The sequence below is a fragment of the Aspergillus pseudodeflectus genome (genome assembly GCF_044049435.1).
Source record: "Aspergillus pseudodeflectus strain CBS 756.74 chromosome Unknown BJX68scaffold_31, whole genome shotgun sequence".
Lineage (NCBI taxonomy): Eukaryota > Fungi > Ascomycota > Eurotiomycetes > Eurotiales > Aspergillaceae > Aspergillus > Aspergillus pseudodeflectus.
The window spans coordinates 202,483-217,497 of NW_027263807.1; the positions used below are offsets into that span (position 1 = coordinate 202,483).

General features: G+C 52.3%; 7 protein-coding genes across 7 annotated transcripts; 3 read left to right on the top strand and 4 right to left on the bottom strand.

Moving 5' to 3' along the window:
- Window positions 1-27: 27 nt before the first annotated feature.
- BJX68DRAFT_240496 (GNAT family N-acetyltransferase) lies at window positions 28-1,539 on the bottom strand. Its single transcript, XM_071040688.1, has one exon. It carries the CDS (start codon window positions 1,457-1,459, stop codon window positions 287-289), a length of 1,173 nt encoding a protein of 390 aa, XP_070897364.1. The 5' UTR covers window positions 1,460-1,539; the 3' UTR covers window positions 28-286.
- A 148-nt stretch (window positions 1,540-1,687) lies between these two features.
- On the top strand, window positions 1,688-2,993 carry BJX68DRAFT_240498 (uncharacterized protein). Its single transcript, XM_071040689.1, has one exon. The coding sequence runs from the start codon at window positions 2,187-2,189 to the stop codon at window positions 2,847-2,849; it is 663 nt and encodes a 220-aa protein (XP_070897365.1). The 5' UTR covers window positions 1,688-2,186; the 3' UTR covers window positions 2,850-2,993.
- Window positions 2,994-3,031: 38 nt separating this feature from the next.
- Window positions 3,032-4,945, bottom strand: BJX68DRAFT_122095 (AATF family protein). Its single transcript, XM_071036134.1, has 3 exons — window positions 4,839-4,945; window positions 4,679-4,778; window positions 3,032-4,620 (listed from the first exon to the last, which is right to left on the bottom strand). The coding sequence occupies exons 1-3, from the start codon at window positions 4,894-4,896 to the stop codon at window positions 3,102-3,104; spliced, it is 1,677 nt and encodes a 558-aa protein (XP_070897366.1). The 5' UTR covers window positions 4,897-4,945; the 3' UTR covers window positions 3,032-3,101.
- Window positions 4,946-5,094: 149 nt separating this feature from the next.
- Window positions 5,095-6,473, top strand: BJX68DRAFT_122104 (Mrp/NBP35 family ATP-binding protein). Its single transcript, XM_071036135.1, has 4 exons — window positions 5,095-5,179; window positions 5,229-5,364; window positions 5,461-5,580; window positions 5,634-6,473. Exons 1-4 carry the CDS (start codon window positions 5,120-5,122, stop codon window positions 6,332-6,334), a joined length of 1,017 nt encoding a protein of 338 aa, XP_070897367.1. The 5' UTR covers window positions 5,095-5,119; the 3' UTR covers window positions 6,335-6,473.
- Window positions 6,473-9,371, bottom strand: BJX68DRAFT_277009 (lipase/esterase family protein; the record flags this gene model as incomplete). Its single annotated transcript, XM_071048251.1, has 4 exons — window positions 6,473-8,478; window positions 8,525-8,643; window positions 8,774-9,250; window positions 9,303-9,371. 4 exons carry the CDS (start codon window positions 9,369-9,371, stop codon window positions 6,612-6,614), a joined length of 2,532 nt encoding a protein of 843 aa, XP_070897368.1. The 3' UTR covers window positions 6,473-6,611.
- A 954-nt stretch (window positions 9,372-10,325) lies between these two features.
- Window positions 10,326-11,627, bottom strand: BJX68DRAFT_277011 (NAD(P)-dependent alcohol dehydrogenase; the record flags this gene model as incomplete). The annotated part of the gene is made up of 1 exon (XM_071048252.1): window positions 10,326-11,627. Exon 1 carries the CDS (start codon window positions 11,391-11,393, stop codon window positions 10,326-10,328), a length of 1,068 nt encoding a protein of 355 aa, XP_070897369.1. The 5' UTR covers window positions 11,394-11,627.
- Window positions 11,628-11,776: 149 nt separating this feature from the next.
- exg2 (putative exo-beta-1,3-glucanase) lies at window positions 11,777-14,809 on the top strand. The gene is made up of 3 exons (XM_071040690.1): window positions 11,777-13,070; window positions 13,122-14,128; window positions 14,190-14,809. The coding sequence occupies exons 1-3, from the start codon at window positions 11,967-11,969 to the stop codon at window positions 14,602-14,604; spliced, it is 2,526 nt and encodes an 841-aa protein (XP_070897370.1). The 5' UTR covers window positions 11,777-11,966; the 3' UTR covers window positions 14,605-14,809.
- The last annotated feature ends 206 nt before the right edge of the window (window positions 14,810-15,015 follow it).

Consider the following 15,015-nt stretch of genomic DNA (forward strand, 5'->3'; position numbering starts at 1 on the left):
TCGGAGTCGATTGCGGTTCTCCGGAGTCCCGCGAGGGCTCCGATCTGACCAGCCAATGACCTTGCTGGAATGGCGCATCTGGCCCGGTGATCAGCGCGTGCTGCAAAGTCACGTGTCATATGCTTCATTATTTCGTGCAGCGGCCAACCAAGCCACGCGCCCCTTTCCACTCCTTGTCAGGGTTACAGTGAAGTGTTGCTGAGTCTATTTACCCAAGTTATTGTTGATATTCTATTTTAATAGAGAGCCCATGGACTAGGAAACTCATAGATGTCCCCAGGCACCATCAACACCAAGCATACTTTTCGTTCAAAACCCAGTCCAGCGATTTGGGGAACCCATCTCCTTCTCCGTACCACTGCAGACAAGGTATACTTTCCTGTATCCTGGTTCGACCTTGGAAGGAAATATCAGCTTTCTCGATCAGCTCCTCCAATGCCTTTGACGGGCTCCATAGTTTGACCTTTCCAAGCCCCCATTCCGCCGCCTCGGTTTGCGCCGCCTGAAGGATAGCCCGCACATCCTCCGCGGCGGGTTCTCGGTCCTCCATGACAAATCGGAGAATGTACAGCGTATTACTAGCTGAAGAATCACTGTCAGGATGCCGGTAGAAACGATGCGTCCAGATTGCCCAGGCGCGATTGCCAGGTGGACCAGCAATAGCGCCTTTGACTAGCGGGATCTTGCCGAAGAGCCTTTGGGCGCCGAATTCCTCCTTACTATGGTGCCAAACGAGGTGGTCGTGGTCCGGTACAACCGCGAATCGAGGTTGGCTTTCAGTTGACGGCTTTGAGAGCAAAGACCGAAGTATCGCTTCATCTTTCTCACATAGCGCAGCTAGATCCTCCGAGTAGAGGGGCGTGGCGCCATGGGGTGCCACCTTGGGCTCAAACTCGAAATGGTAGCTTGGAAACGGGTTCCATCCCAGTCGCTGATAGAATCCAGGATCAATATCGGAATAAAGCATGCTAGCGATGCATTTTTTCCCAGCATCGATCCGCCAGTTGGGCAAGGTCTTACTTAATTCCTTTAGCAAGCGCGAGGCATATCCTCGTTTGCGCAACCCGGGTTCGCAGTACACGCTCGCAATGCCATGTGCGATTACTTCTTCGCATTTTCCATCCGGATCACTAAACAGGGCTCTCTTGAGAAATGTCTCGCAGGAGGCGAGCACCGTGCGCTTGTCGGCTGGTCGGTTGTCGTCTACCAAGACCCATTGTGTGATGCCGTTGTTCCGGGCGAGAGGGACGGTAAGGAGGTATGCGTATTCTTCGAGATACTGTGGGACTGTAAGAGCGTCTCTCCAGTCGTTGGATGTTTGGTTCCAGATTCGAAGTGTTTCGCTTTCTGTCGGATGGTTGAGGCGGAGGCTTGAGGAGGCGGAATTTGGGAGGTCGTCTGAATTTCCGAGTTTGTTCGAGGGTGAGTTAGGGTTAACCGCGAAAGTGGCTGAAGCCATGTTGGACAAAGTTGGGGAAGCTGACTGCTACGTAACTCTGGAGTAAAATGGTTGGTGGCAGATTCGAGAAAGGCCTTCTGTCACAAGCTCGGTGGTTCATAGCTCGGGTAAAATTTCTGGAGCTATATACCTTCAGTGGGGGAGGCGGGGTCTAAACGGGGTATGGCGTCGTCAGCCCCGGCCCCGGGGCCGGCTACCCCAGTGCGGGAGTGCCCCTTTTCAGCCTGTGGACAGGCGACAGCTGAGAGCTCTCCGAGACTCATCCCTCCTGCAACAGTGAGATAGTGACACAACGTCATAATCAAGACATCAGGTTTGACTCATTCCAGATCGAGCGGTCAAGTCCAGCTAATGACATTCTCCCACAGACTCTTGCAGCAGCCGCCGAACCTATCACGAGAAAGCATTCTTTCTGCAGCAAGCACGCCGTTAGAAAACGCTCTTGAATCGATTCTGATACGACCTGAGATTCAGAAGCACACACCTCACCTCCCACAAGCACTGATTTCGCAGTTCAAATTGAGATTGGGCTGAAAGAATCCCTCCAATTCGATTCTCCTCGCTCCACGTCAGCAGGAGGCCCCGCTACTTGTTCTCGAAGCACCCCTCTGCCTGACTCTGGGTCCTGTCTGCAACTTAGTCTGCATAATAATTACCCTGATAGGGCATTACTTGATTTGAAGAATCAAAACATAGTCAATTCATCCGCGGAGAGAATACCATCGTCATGCCTTTCTTTCGCAAACACTACCCATCTTCCCAGTCTCCGTCAAAGGACGAGGGGGATAGCGGGCGTCGCTCATACTTCAGTCGCAAAACATTCAGCTCCGCTACTACCTACACTAATCAATCAACAAAGACCCATCAGGCATCATTAGCCCCAGCGTCTAGCTCTCCATCTTATCTCCATCCCCGCCCCACTTCAACCGGGGCATCTGAGACACAGTTCCTCTGGGAAGACATCAACCCGCCAGCAGAATACCTCAGCCAAGTTCAAGCACCACCAAGCTACCCATACAACCACTCTTTACCTCCGTCTCACATCTCTACACGAACCGAAGCGGAAGAAACACACACATCCCCATACCCAAGTGCCACCATGCTCAACCAATCCCAACCAGGTCTCCCCTCAGTCCCCTCCAACTCCGCCCTACCGGGTTACAACGACGTCAGCGGTGCCGTCGTGGTAGATGCTGACGGCTATCCGTGCTTTTTGTCCCCGCAGGAAGAGCTGGATCGAAAGGCCGAGCTGCAACGCGCAGTCCAGGAACGTATGATGGGGTTACCGCGGACAACAAATTTCAGCTGGCAGGCGTCGGGGAGCCCGGTACTACCGAGGTATGAGTGTGTACCGTCGGGGGAGAAGAGGATTTCTGGTTCAGGGCGTTGAAACTCAATCTGAATATTCGATAGGGGCAAGGGTGCTGTGTAATTAAAGCGTAGCTTTCTTTTAGTAGTTTTGGGATTATATGCTACCCCAGGAATCTTTTCTCTCCATTTTCCGAATCGCGACTTACGAATTAATGAAATAAGAACAGCCTGCGCTGAGCACTCACAGGATGCAATAGTCCCGTACAGATAATATATGCATTTTCCAATCATATCTATATAGCGAGCACCCCTAGCTGCTGTACATCGATGCTCAGCTCCGAAAAAGCCTCAATCCACCTTCCTCCGCATCATCATCCTCACTCACATCACTCCGCTCTCCATGAACCTCATCCTCCTCCTCGCCCAACAACCCACTGGCTGTCTTGCCCAACAACGACGCAAAGAACTCCTCGCGCGCATGCAGCGTCCAGGTGCCGCGCTCCTCGGGCGCCATGAAATTCTGCAGCTTCTCATGAACATCAAAACGCATCTTTCTTCCTTTCGAGGCCCGTGTATCGACGTCGCGCTTCACTTTATCCTTGCGCATCCCTGTCACCGGGTGCACGTCGCGCGAGGGCAGGAGGTGTAGCGTGTCGAGCCCGTTGGTAATTGCATCGGATGAGGACATGCGCTGCTCAACCAGGTCACGGAGGAGGGATTGATAAAAGAGGGCATCGGTGTAAATGGGTTCTTCCGCTTCAGAGGGGTTGGACGTCGAGGTGCCATTTGTGGCGGGCGTGTTGTTGCGCGCGCGCTTCGCGGCGCGGGAGTCGGCGGTCTCGGAGGCAATGTGCGCGTCGAGAACGGCGGTGATGGTTTGTTGGGCGGATGCGGAGCCGAGGAGCTTGTTTGTCTTTGAATTGGCGAGGGTGGTGGTGTTTGCGCCGCGGACTTTGAGGGACCATTTGTCGAGGATTGCGCGGCGGTGGGTGACGGCCGTGGACTCGAGGTCGGTCATCCGGGCCCAGAGGGAGGATGTGGCTGTTGTTGAGGTGGCGGGGGAAGGCCGTTTGCGTTTCTTTGACTCGTCTTGTGTCTGCGCGTCGGCGAGGGTGAGACGGAGGTCTTCGAGGGTAGACCAGAGCGTCAGGGCGGCGGTTTCGGCTGATCTGAAGGCGTCGGCGTCGACTTCGTCGTCTTCGGTTTGGTTGCGTGCTGCGACGGAGAGCTGGTTCACTGCGGTGAGACCTTTTTGGAACTTGATGCGAGCGTTGAGAAGGGAGTCAAAGGTTGCGCGCTGTTGCTTGACGGCTTTGCCTTTTGTCGCGTCGGCTTTGGCGGCTTGGGAGATGGTCGCTGCGATGGTCTTTTGGTCCGTGGCCATTAGTTGGCGGAGTTGCTCGCGGTCGTCGAATCCAGAATCAAATTTCACACGGCGTTTTGCGGGGTTTTCATCTTCCTCATCTTCCTCATCGTCCTCATCGTCCTCATCGTCTTCGTCGTCTTCATCTTCATCTTCGTCACCATCTTCCTCTGAAATCTCTTCCTCGTCGAAATCTTCCATATCATCCTCACTATCCTCCGATCCATCTGTATCCATCCCGTCCAGATCGTCTTCAACTCGTTTTCGACTAGCAGTCTTGAATTTCGGCGGCTTCTCGTCTTCGCTTCCATCGGAGATATCATCGTCATCGCTCAGATCCTCGTCTTCATCGCCACTTTCTTCGTCGCTAGACCGCGCCGCAAATGGATCGTCATCACTCTCGGCCTCAAGTGCGTCTCGGCTAACCCGCGAACCGGCGTACTGTTTCCCCAAGGAAATCGGATCCTCCTTGCGAAGTTTTCCCTTTCTAGTACCAGTGAGCACAACCACCCCGCAATTAATGTATGGAAGAGATTTATACTAACCCAACAGCCTGGTAATGCTCCCTACCAGCACTGGCATCCTTCACGGGTGCCTCATCATCGCTAGATTGTCCACCGCGCTCAATGTCCTCCGGGTCAAAATCTGATCGTTTTTAGCTTACCCACTTTTTCATATAACAGGAGGCCAGGAAATGAAATATACCTCTCGGAGTAAGATCCTCCAGATCAGCAATCTGTTCCGCCAGCGACTTTGGCGCCATGACTTTCCGAATGCTGGGTTCCTGAATTCAGGTTTTTTTTTATTTGCGGAAGAGAAATTATTTTTCTGCCGCGATTATCATTTTCGATGATCAAGAGGCCAAGAAGGCGGTGGGAGCAAGTAGGCGGTGCTCAGGGCGGTGAATGCTTACACCGGCAGTATCACGATCTGGCCTCAGGCTGACATCAACTTTCGCTCTCGAGTCACCTTGTCCATAACGCGCCATGGCCGTGAAAAAAAGGCTTTTCTCGACATTTCGGTGTCTGCAACATGACAATCCACTGGTAGGAGCTTGTTGACGGAATTTTGGTTGTACTCATCTAATAATCGCAGGGCCTCCCACGTTCCGGCACCCCGCCTTCGTTCCCCCGTCGCCGCGGACTCCCCGAGAAGCGCAAGATTCGCGATGTGAAAAAGGTCATTGCCGTCTCGTCGGCAAAAGGAGGAGTAGGGAAGTCTACAATCGCAGGTGTGTAGCGCTATATACCTTTGAGCACAAGAACAACAGGCCCGTGCCTGTTCAGCTTATAGTCCCAACATTTGTGAAAACCTAACAATGAGATAGTAAACCTCGCCCTCTCCTTTGCACGCCGTGGCATTCGCACTGGAATATTGGACACAGATATCTTTGGCCCTTCGATTCCTACCCTTCTAAATCTCTCCGGCGAGCCTCGTCTTGATGATAGTACGCAGTCCGCTCGCCTCCTCTCGACATGCCCTCCAACTAACGAAGCCCAGATAACTGCCTCATCCCCTTGACAAACTATGGCCTGAAATCCATGTCAATGGGCTACCTCCTCCCTCAACCCGAAGCCGCCTCCACATCTCCTCTCCACGAATCCGGCCGCTTACCGATGGACACAACCCCGATCTCCTGGCGCGGCCTCATGGTCACAAAAGCCATGCACCAGCTCCTCCATTCCGTCTCCTGGGGCCCGCTCGACGTCCTCTTCCTCGATCTGCCGCCGGGTACGGGAGACGTTCAACTCACAATAAACCAAGAGATTATCCTCGACGGGGCCGTGATCGTCACGACGCCGCAGGATATTGCGCTGCGTGATGCGGTAAGGGGCTTTGGGATGTTCCAGCGCATGGATGTGCCGGTTTTGGGGATGGTGAGGAATATGGCGTACTTTGCGTGTCCCGAGTGTGGGCATCAGACGAGGATCTTTTCGCATGGGCTACATGACAAGCATGAGCATAAGCATGAGCATGCGCATGGGGGTGCAGGGGAAGGGGACTGGGGTGTGCTAGCGGAATGCAAGCGGCTTGGGGTTGAGTTTTTGGGAGATATCCCGCTCGATGCAAGGGTCTGTGAGGATGCGGATCGTGGGGTTCCGACCGTTGTTGCGGAGGAAAATGCGGAGAAAAGTGCAAGGAGGGAGGCGTTCATGGGTGTTGCGGAGAGGGTTGCCAGAAAGGTTGGAATAAAGTGGTAGATTTTCCTGCCGCTTTTGTACTTTTACGCTGTACTACTGGTAGAGGACTTGTATATTAATCGGCATATACCCCTATGTAAAATGTGATATATACATTTGGTGAATTCAAAATAATCATATGGACAAACGTCTTCTAAGCTTGCATGGGTATACAGATTTATAATCATAATCAATCAAATAGCCACAGTCGTGTAAACCGCAATAAATGGCAGGGTTTGTTACAAAGGATATAGATGTACACCGAGGGGTGTTCTCTCCGTGACTGGAAAAGGGCGCATCATTTTTGTGCCTCTGACGCCACTCCGTTCGTAGAAAGAGTAGCAGGAAGGCTATCGACGGAGTGGTAAGCCGAATTATCGTCGTTCACGAGGCTGATAACGCCTCTTGCATTGAGCACGGCTCGCGTACTCGCAGCGTCAGCCCCCATGCTAGTAACGGCGAGGGACCTTTCGTCCCCAATTGTGCTCGTATCATCTCCTGGCTCAGAGGTGAAGCCACTGCGTATCGTATTCGAGCCAGTCCGTGAGATTGGGCGCTGCGTGCTCTTGGCGTCATCGGCACGCGGAATTGTCCCTGGTACATGGAAGAGCGCTCTTGTGCTTGCGTTTTCATACTCGTCATTAGACTTCCCTTCGTAGTTCGGGAGAACAATAAGAGGGCTAAAGGGTTTGTCTGGGGGCACTGGTGGGAGGAATATAGATGAACCGGAGGCTTCCCCATTCGTAGGTAGCTGGCTGGTAGAGGATGTTGTATCGTTTTGCTGTTCTTGTACTGGGAAGGAAGGGGTCTTCTCCTTGTTTTCTTGGCCTTGCTCGATTGAGGCACCGGCTCTTCCGGCTTCGACACTGGTTCGTTGCGAGCGGCTATCCATTTCCTGCTCTCTCTTGATTGTCCTCTTGTCGTGTTTGCTGGCAAACTTGCTCCACATGGACATAAGGTAGCTTGTCCGAAGGCCCTTTGGTGGTAGCGCACCAGGAGCGAACCTTCTTGCAGCTAGAGAGCTGGGCGGCGGTGTCTCACCGTCGAAATCCTGGAATCCAAACGCTAGGCCTTGGAGTCGTTGTTGGTGCACGGCAGCTTTTTCTTTGGCGAATCTATGGTCCCACTCTTCTTTCACCAACATCCACTTTATGAGGAGCCCCGGGTTAATTGTACCAACTGAGGAAGGTGGTATTTGTAGTACTGGACATGCGTGGGGAGGGTCAAGAGGATATATATGGCCTCTCTTGTTGACGCCCTGGCGTATCATGCGGTCTTTGAAAGACGGAAGCGGATCGCCGGCCTTTCCAACAGTAGGGGAGGCGATGTCATGTGCATCCTTGCCCCTCTCTTCAGTGGTTGACTCTTCAGAGCTCTCGGATTCACTAGAAGAAATCGGGGAAATCTCATCATCATTCATGATTTCGATGCTAGAGTCCTGTGCGCGTGCCAAGGCCCAGGCTCCGAATTGAGCTATTGATCGGAACATGTACTTGGCAGGACGTGTAAAGCTGAGGATTGGGGCAACATGGCAGAGGTCGTCCCATACCTGAAGCTGTACGTAAGTACCAGGGTACTTGTGCAGTGTCTCGCGTTGCGGGTCAAACTCTTCAATGATGGTATCGTTCGGTGGGTACGCACTAGGGTTAGCAGCTTTATGCGCAACGTAAAACTGCTCATCTCGGAGCATCTCTCCGCCGCCACTGATGACCTGAAGGGGAGGTAAACCTCCGAGGGAAGGCTGGAAAATGGGAGAAACGAGAGGATGAAAGAGGAGGTCGTTTGTCGTGTACATATGTATCTGGTCCTTGACCTCGATTGTTTTCCCGTTCATCACAAAGGATGGAGGCGGGCGCCCATATCCCATTGTCGGGTGCTGGGAGTCTACAGCGAATGTATTTCTTGTCTTGCCACCATTTTGATTCTTCTTTTCGCCTTTGGATGCAAAGTTCTCTGTCAGAGATCTCTTGATCTCTTTGATTTCGTCTTCGTTCGGTGGAGGCCAGGCCACCGACGGCTTGTGCAAAAACCCGTGCGGAGGGATATAGTCTCCAGGATTGTCCTTGACGATACTGGGAAGTGAATGCGTCAGATCAACCCATGGAGATATCAGTATCGCACCGGCAGGTAGAGGAATCCCTTGGTCGCGGCAAATGACAAGCATACTAGGAACGTTAGTCGGGTTAAATACAGCGAGACCCATGAACTTACGAGAGAATCATTCCTCCACCAGCCGAATCTCCCGCAAAGATGATCTCATTGGGCGAGTGGTCCTGTAAGAGGAAGAAATAGGCTGCTAAAGAGTCTTGCAGCCCACATGGGAATGGAAACTGTGGGGACAAGCGATATTCAGCTTCGCAATGTTAGCTTCATCAGACGTTTTCAAGAATCAGACTCACTGAGTAATATTAGCGAACCGCATTACCAGACAGGCATTGTGAGGACTTACCGAGCAAAGACCCTTCCCTTCAACTTTCTCGCATGCCGCTGCAACTGGTATCGATGGGTTTCCACACTTCCAAAGTAGTATGCACCACCATGGATATACAACATGATGCGCCTCTGACTAGGGTGGTCCTTTCCGACACGCTTCCTCTCATTGTAATCACTTTTCATTTCAATCCACTCTCCTCTCAATTCTGTATCGCCGGCCGGGCCACGCCACTGCCACCACTCCTTCCCTCCGACTCGCGCAACCCCGTCAGGGCCCAGTTGTGTGATAAGTGCATCTGCAGCTCGCGATAAGTATTCCTTCGAGATGGTCAAGCGCGTAACTTTTACCCAGTGCGGAGCAGGTACGCGCTGTCCAGTGAACTCCTGGATATACTCAATCGGGCGCTTGGAGCTATAGTTGATGAATTCACGGATGACCGAGATTCCTTGATCGTAGGAGAGATGAACGTTTGGCTTGTTGTGTAGGGTCTTGCGATTTACATACTACAGCTTCAGTTAGTATCCGTCACTGAGCCGTATAACCCGGGGAACGTACATGAGAGAAGAAAGTCGAAACGACGGTCGGAGTGAGGGCAACCCCGACTGAAACGGTGCTTAATGCCATAATGCGTCTTGAACCGTCAGATCATTGTCATAGACTTGTAGCAATTGAGAGAAGTTCAACGATATCGAAGAAAGATAAATGGTGGTGAAGGGGGTTCGTCGGAATGCCAGGGGAGATGACAGAGATGATCATGAGCGAGAGCTGGAACGGTGGGGATAAAAACTGGGCCAGGGTAGATTGCCAGGAGATTCCGTCATGGAGGGCGAGGAATAGCAGAGATCATCATCGCCTTTATGAATATCTTAGCGAATCGATCAATGGATGATGAGGAAAGAAAAGCGATTGGGGGGAACCGCAGTAGCATGTGATGTCATTCGAGCCCACGTTCTCGCTGAGCCTCGTTCGTGTTCGTTGCACCCGAGGAACGCTGCGGAAGAATGACTCGCGTCTGTGTGTCCGACGGAAGGGTGGTTACTTGCGCAGATGATGAATTGTTGGTGACTTGGTTACATCTGGTGCACCGTGCAACGCGCTGTCCGTGGAGCCTGGCTTTGGTATCCATATTCCCTTTGGCTTCAGCCTCCGGCTGTGCTTCTATAGCACAAGACCCTGAATCTGCCAAGCTTCGAGTCCCTTACGGAACCCGACGACCAGCCGCACCTTCGAGCTGGGCAGCGATATCCTCGACATCTTTTGCACGGGATGAGATAAACTTCTAAGACTTTCAAGTTCAAATTATTCAAAAACTCAGCAAGTGATACGTAATGCCTTCGCCGACCAGACCGCTTATGCAAGGGGAATGCTTCATCTATAGAGCCAGGAGAACAGATGATCTTATGCACAATTACGTTTATTCTGCAGAGTTATACACCCCGGCCGGTTAGCATAAGCCATACTTCTTGATGCATATGTACTACTTCCTGTTGATATCTCTTTGAGGGCCCGGGAGCGAGGAGGCATTTGAGCTTACAATGACCTACTTTGGAAAATAATAGATTACAATACGACTGCGATCTACGGAGTAGTAACTCGGTCTTTCGCAACGTGGACTATAATTTTCCCCTTTGCCCTACCAGAATGTAGCTTCTCATAAGCCTTGATCACATCCCCAAACTCAAACACCTCGTCGACAACCACCCTGAGCTTTCTCTCTTTCAGAAACTCGACAACGGTCAATAGGTCCTCCTTGGAATTTTCCAACATTAGCGGCACAAACCACCTTCTCCCACCACCCAGGAATCTGGGCGTGATGGTCCTCCACACGACTTTCATTATGCTCCCGGCACCGACCTGCACATAGGCACAGCCGGCCTTTAGGAAGTGGTGGCATTGCGAGTACAGATTATCCGGAGTCCCAATGTGGTCGATGGCATGATCGAATACTTGCCCCTTGGCTTTGAGGGTTTGGAGCACATCTACCGCCGTATAGTCGATGACTTCGTCAGCTCCGAGCTCCCTCACAAGCTTTTCATTTCGCGATGAGCAAGTGACTGTAACGTGGCACCCCAACATCTTTGCAAACTGGATCGCAAAGACACCGCAGCCGCCGGAGCCCCCATTGATAAACACCTTCTTTTGCTCGTCGCCAACTGCACTTGGTGAAGAGGAGGGCTTGATGTAGTACTTGAGAGACTGCCATGCCGTACGGATAGAGACGCCCACACACGCGGCGTCATCAATACTCACGCCATCCGGCAAAATCGCAAGATCATTCTCGTCACAGAGAACATATTCCCCTGTCGCCCCAAATGTTCTCGGCCTCGCTAAGCATCCAAAGACAAGCTGGCCTGGATTGAATTCCCCCTTGTGGTTGGGGTGTGTTGCAACAACGCGCCCGGAAAAGTCAAGGCCAGGTGACGCAGGAGTGCTGCATATAAGAACTCTCCCAAAAATGGTCGACTGCTCGGGAACTTTGCAGTCGGCTGGGTTTAGTGAGGTGGAAAGGACCTTGATGAGGACTTGAGAGGGAGATGAAGGAGGAGGTGGTGTGCGGGCCGCAGGGTCATATGCCAGGTTTGGCAACACGCCATTAGGAATTGTGGTATTGTAGAGGTAGGCCTTCATTACCGATGGGATGGCCATGGTTCCAGCTTAGGTATTTGAAGAAAGAGCCCGGAGATAATTATCGGAACTTTATGAAATTATGGTGGGCGGAGCTTGAGCCAGCAGGTGACGTCGCCGCCGAGTCTCGCCGAGATATTGTGTGGATGAACAAAGAAGCAAATCAGTTGTCACACATTCGGTCGAGACTTACGATAGATTCAATGTATAAGGATCTGCTAGCTGAAGCAAGAAGTCACACAGAGACTCTTGAGAACATCTTTGATTTTGTCGATTTTCGCACCTCCCATGTGCAGACTGATGAAGCTAGACACGTGCCGCGCTTTCCCCGATTAGGCAATACAGCAACAACCAGGCAGCCGCCTCAAATCAAGACACAAAACACAACTTCAACTTCTTGGCTGCGCTTGTCGACAACTTGGCAAACACTGTGGGTGAACGACGTCAATTTTTTATGCCTGTTTACCCCTGAGGTTTCTCCTCAAGCTCCAATGTCCCTTGACTATCCTGTATCAATTTTAGCAGGGGAGCGACCGCATTGCAGCCCCTAATTCGACCACGAATTCCTCACGAATCCTCCGACAACAGCATTGCATGCCCAGTCAATCCCGAAGTCGGGACCGCTACGGTCGCGACCGTGAACGGAATCGTTCCCGCGTTCAATCTCGCCGAAGATACTATGAAGACGACTATGATGACGACGACGACGAAGACTTCGGAGACAGCCCACGCGACCGTCACTATCGAGAGGGCTACCGCCGCGCACGTGCTGGCTCACGAGCCTACGATTCTTATGATGATTACGGTGGGGACCATCGAAGGGATGTGAATGTGTACGATCGCTCTGCGGAGGATTCGCGAAGATACCGCTCCGATACGGAGGGACGAAGACAACGGCCCAGAGCAACAGCCTCGCCCAGTGCATCTCCTCGAAAACGAGAGCGGACTCGCGACCGGGATGGCGGCCACAGACGACGGAGGACGGAGGAGGATTCTAGTCCTGCACCACGTGCGCATCGGGCCAGGGATGCAGAGCGAAGTCGAGGCTTGGAAGATGAGGAAGCGGAAGAGGCAGCGCGGAAACATCGCCGGCGAAAACGGGAGCGCGAACGGGAAAAGCACACTGCAACAACTTCCAAGCACCAGAGTACCGAGTCGTCAAATAGCAGTGCGGGGTTACTTAAAGCCGATGCATTAGCCAGGCTTAGAGAACAGTATGAAGAGGAAGACCGCCGGCAGCAACGTCAGGCCGAAAAGGATGCGAAAGCTGAAAGAAAGAGACGGCGCAAGCGGCCGGTTGTCGCAGAACAGTCGCGTACACTCGAACCGTTCCCTGACCATGTTCCCCGCGGTCAATCCAAGGGCCGCATTGTATCGGGCGCCTATCTAGAGGAAGGGAGGAGTCCAGAAATGGAAGTCAGGCTCCGTGGAGGAGGAGGTGGTGGTGGTAGAGGACCGCCGACGGAGCAGACGTGGGAGAAGCAGAGCGATGATCCAGATGCGCGCCCTCCGTTCTGGAAGCGAAAGAAGTGGTGGTGGATTGGTGGAGCCATTGCCGTTGTTCTCGTCATTGTAATCATCGTCGTCGCTGTTGTCGTATCGAAGAATGATGACGGCGGCGGCTCGTCAGATTCATCCACCGAGTCGAGTGACTCGTCCAACTCCGATCTGGATGGGATAAGTCGCGACAGTATTCCGGTGCGTTGACTCTTTTCGAAACTCATTTTGTTCACGTGTTGACTCGTTTAGGAATCTGCCCGAGGCACGGTCCTCGACCCATGGACATGGTACGACACGACGGACTTTAATCTAACATACACAAGTGAGACTGTCGGTGGACTGTCTGTCATGGGCCTGAACTCGACCTGGGACGACTCTGCTCGCGCCAACGACAATGTACCGCCGCTCAACAAGCCGTTTCCATATGGGACGCAGCCGATTCGCGGCGTAAACATTGGAGGCTGGTTATCACTAGAGCCGTGGATTACACCTTCTTTGTTTCGAGGTTATTCGGATGATGTGCTCGACGAATATACGTTGAGTCAACAACTAGGCGATTCAGCAGCTGAAACGATCGAAAAGCACTACGCCACATTCATCACCGAACAGGACTTTGCTGACATCCGTGATGCTGGACTTGATCATGTTCGAATCCCATTCTCCTACTGGGCAGTTAGCCCCATTGAGGGCGAGCCGTATGTGCCCAAGATTTCCTGGCGGTACCTTCTCCGCGCCATCGAGTACTGCCGCAAATATGGGCTCCGCGTAAAGCTTGACCCACACGGTCTCCCAGGCAGTCAGAACGGCTTCAATCATAGTGGGAAACAGGGTAGCATTAACTGGCTGAATGGGGATGATGGCGACGCAAATGCCCAGCGCTCTCTCGACTTTCACGACAAGGTTTCCAAATTCTTTTCTCAAGACCGATACAAAAACGTTGTCGCCATATACGGCCTGGCCAACGAGCCATACATGCTCTCCTTGGACATTGAAAAGGTCCTCAACTGGACCACAACGGCAACCGAACTAGTCCAGAAGAATGGGATCAGTGCCTGGGTTGCGTTCCACGATGGGTTTCTCAACCTCAGCAAGTGGAAGTCGATGTTGAAGAGCGGTCCCTCGGAACTTCTCCTCGACACTCACCAGTACACCATCTTCAACACCGCCCAGATTGTCCTCAACCACACCGCAAAAGTCAATCTGGTCTGCAACGACTGGCACGCCATGATTGGAGAAATCAACACTACATCTGCAGGGTACGTTCTCACCTGGACTGTGGACTACTTGCTTCTCTTCTTGTACTAATGGACAATACAGATGGGGCCCAACAATCTGCGGTGAATGGTCCCAAGCCGACACTGACTGCGCGGAAAACCTCAACAACATTGGTCGTGGTACTCGCTGGGAAGGCACCTACGAGTCCAACGATGACACACAGTACTGCCCCACGGCTGACTCTGCACCTTCCTGCAGCTGCCGATCCGCAAACGCGGACCCATCCGACTACTCGGACGACTACAAGACCTTTCTGCAAACCTATGCGGAGGCCCAGATGAGCGCCTTTGAAACCGCAATGGGCTGGTTCTACTGGACCTGGCATGCAGAGTTCGCCCCGCAGTGGAGTTACAAGACCGGTTGGCAGAACGGGTACATGCCCAACAAGGCGTATAGTCCTAGTTTTCGGTGCGGCGACGAAGTGCCGAGTTTTGGAACGCTCGCGGAGAATTATTGATGCTCATCCTCATCGAGTACGGAGCACTGAACATGCGAGGGACGAGGTGGGAGCCCGAAATCTTCTTTGGTGCAAGTAGTTTGTCTATGGCTTATCATGGTAGATAGTGGTTTTTTTTCTTTCGTCATGGACTGTACATATGGTTGGTTGCATTTGCATCGAATATGAGGAGGCGCATGAGCACAGGAAATCAACGCATAACGACTAAATCTAAGAAACACCTAGTTCTTGCTCAACCAGGCGGCTCACTTGATATATTTTATTCTTGTAGGTTTCGTCTTTTGGTTCTCTCTTGAACTATGAAGGATTAATTCCAGAAAATTTACGTCCAGTACTTCGAACATTTGAGCAGTCACGTGTCACGACTATTCGTTCTCCAACCCATTCATTACTTGCCATTCTCGCCTTCTT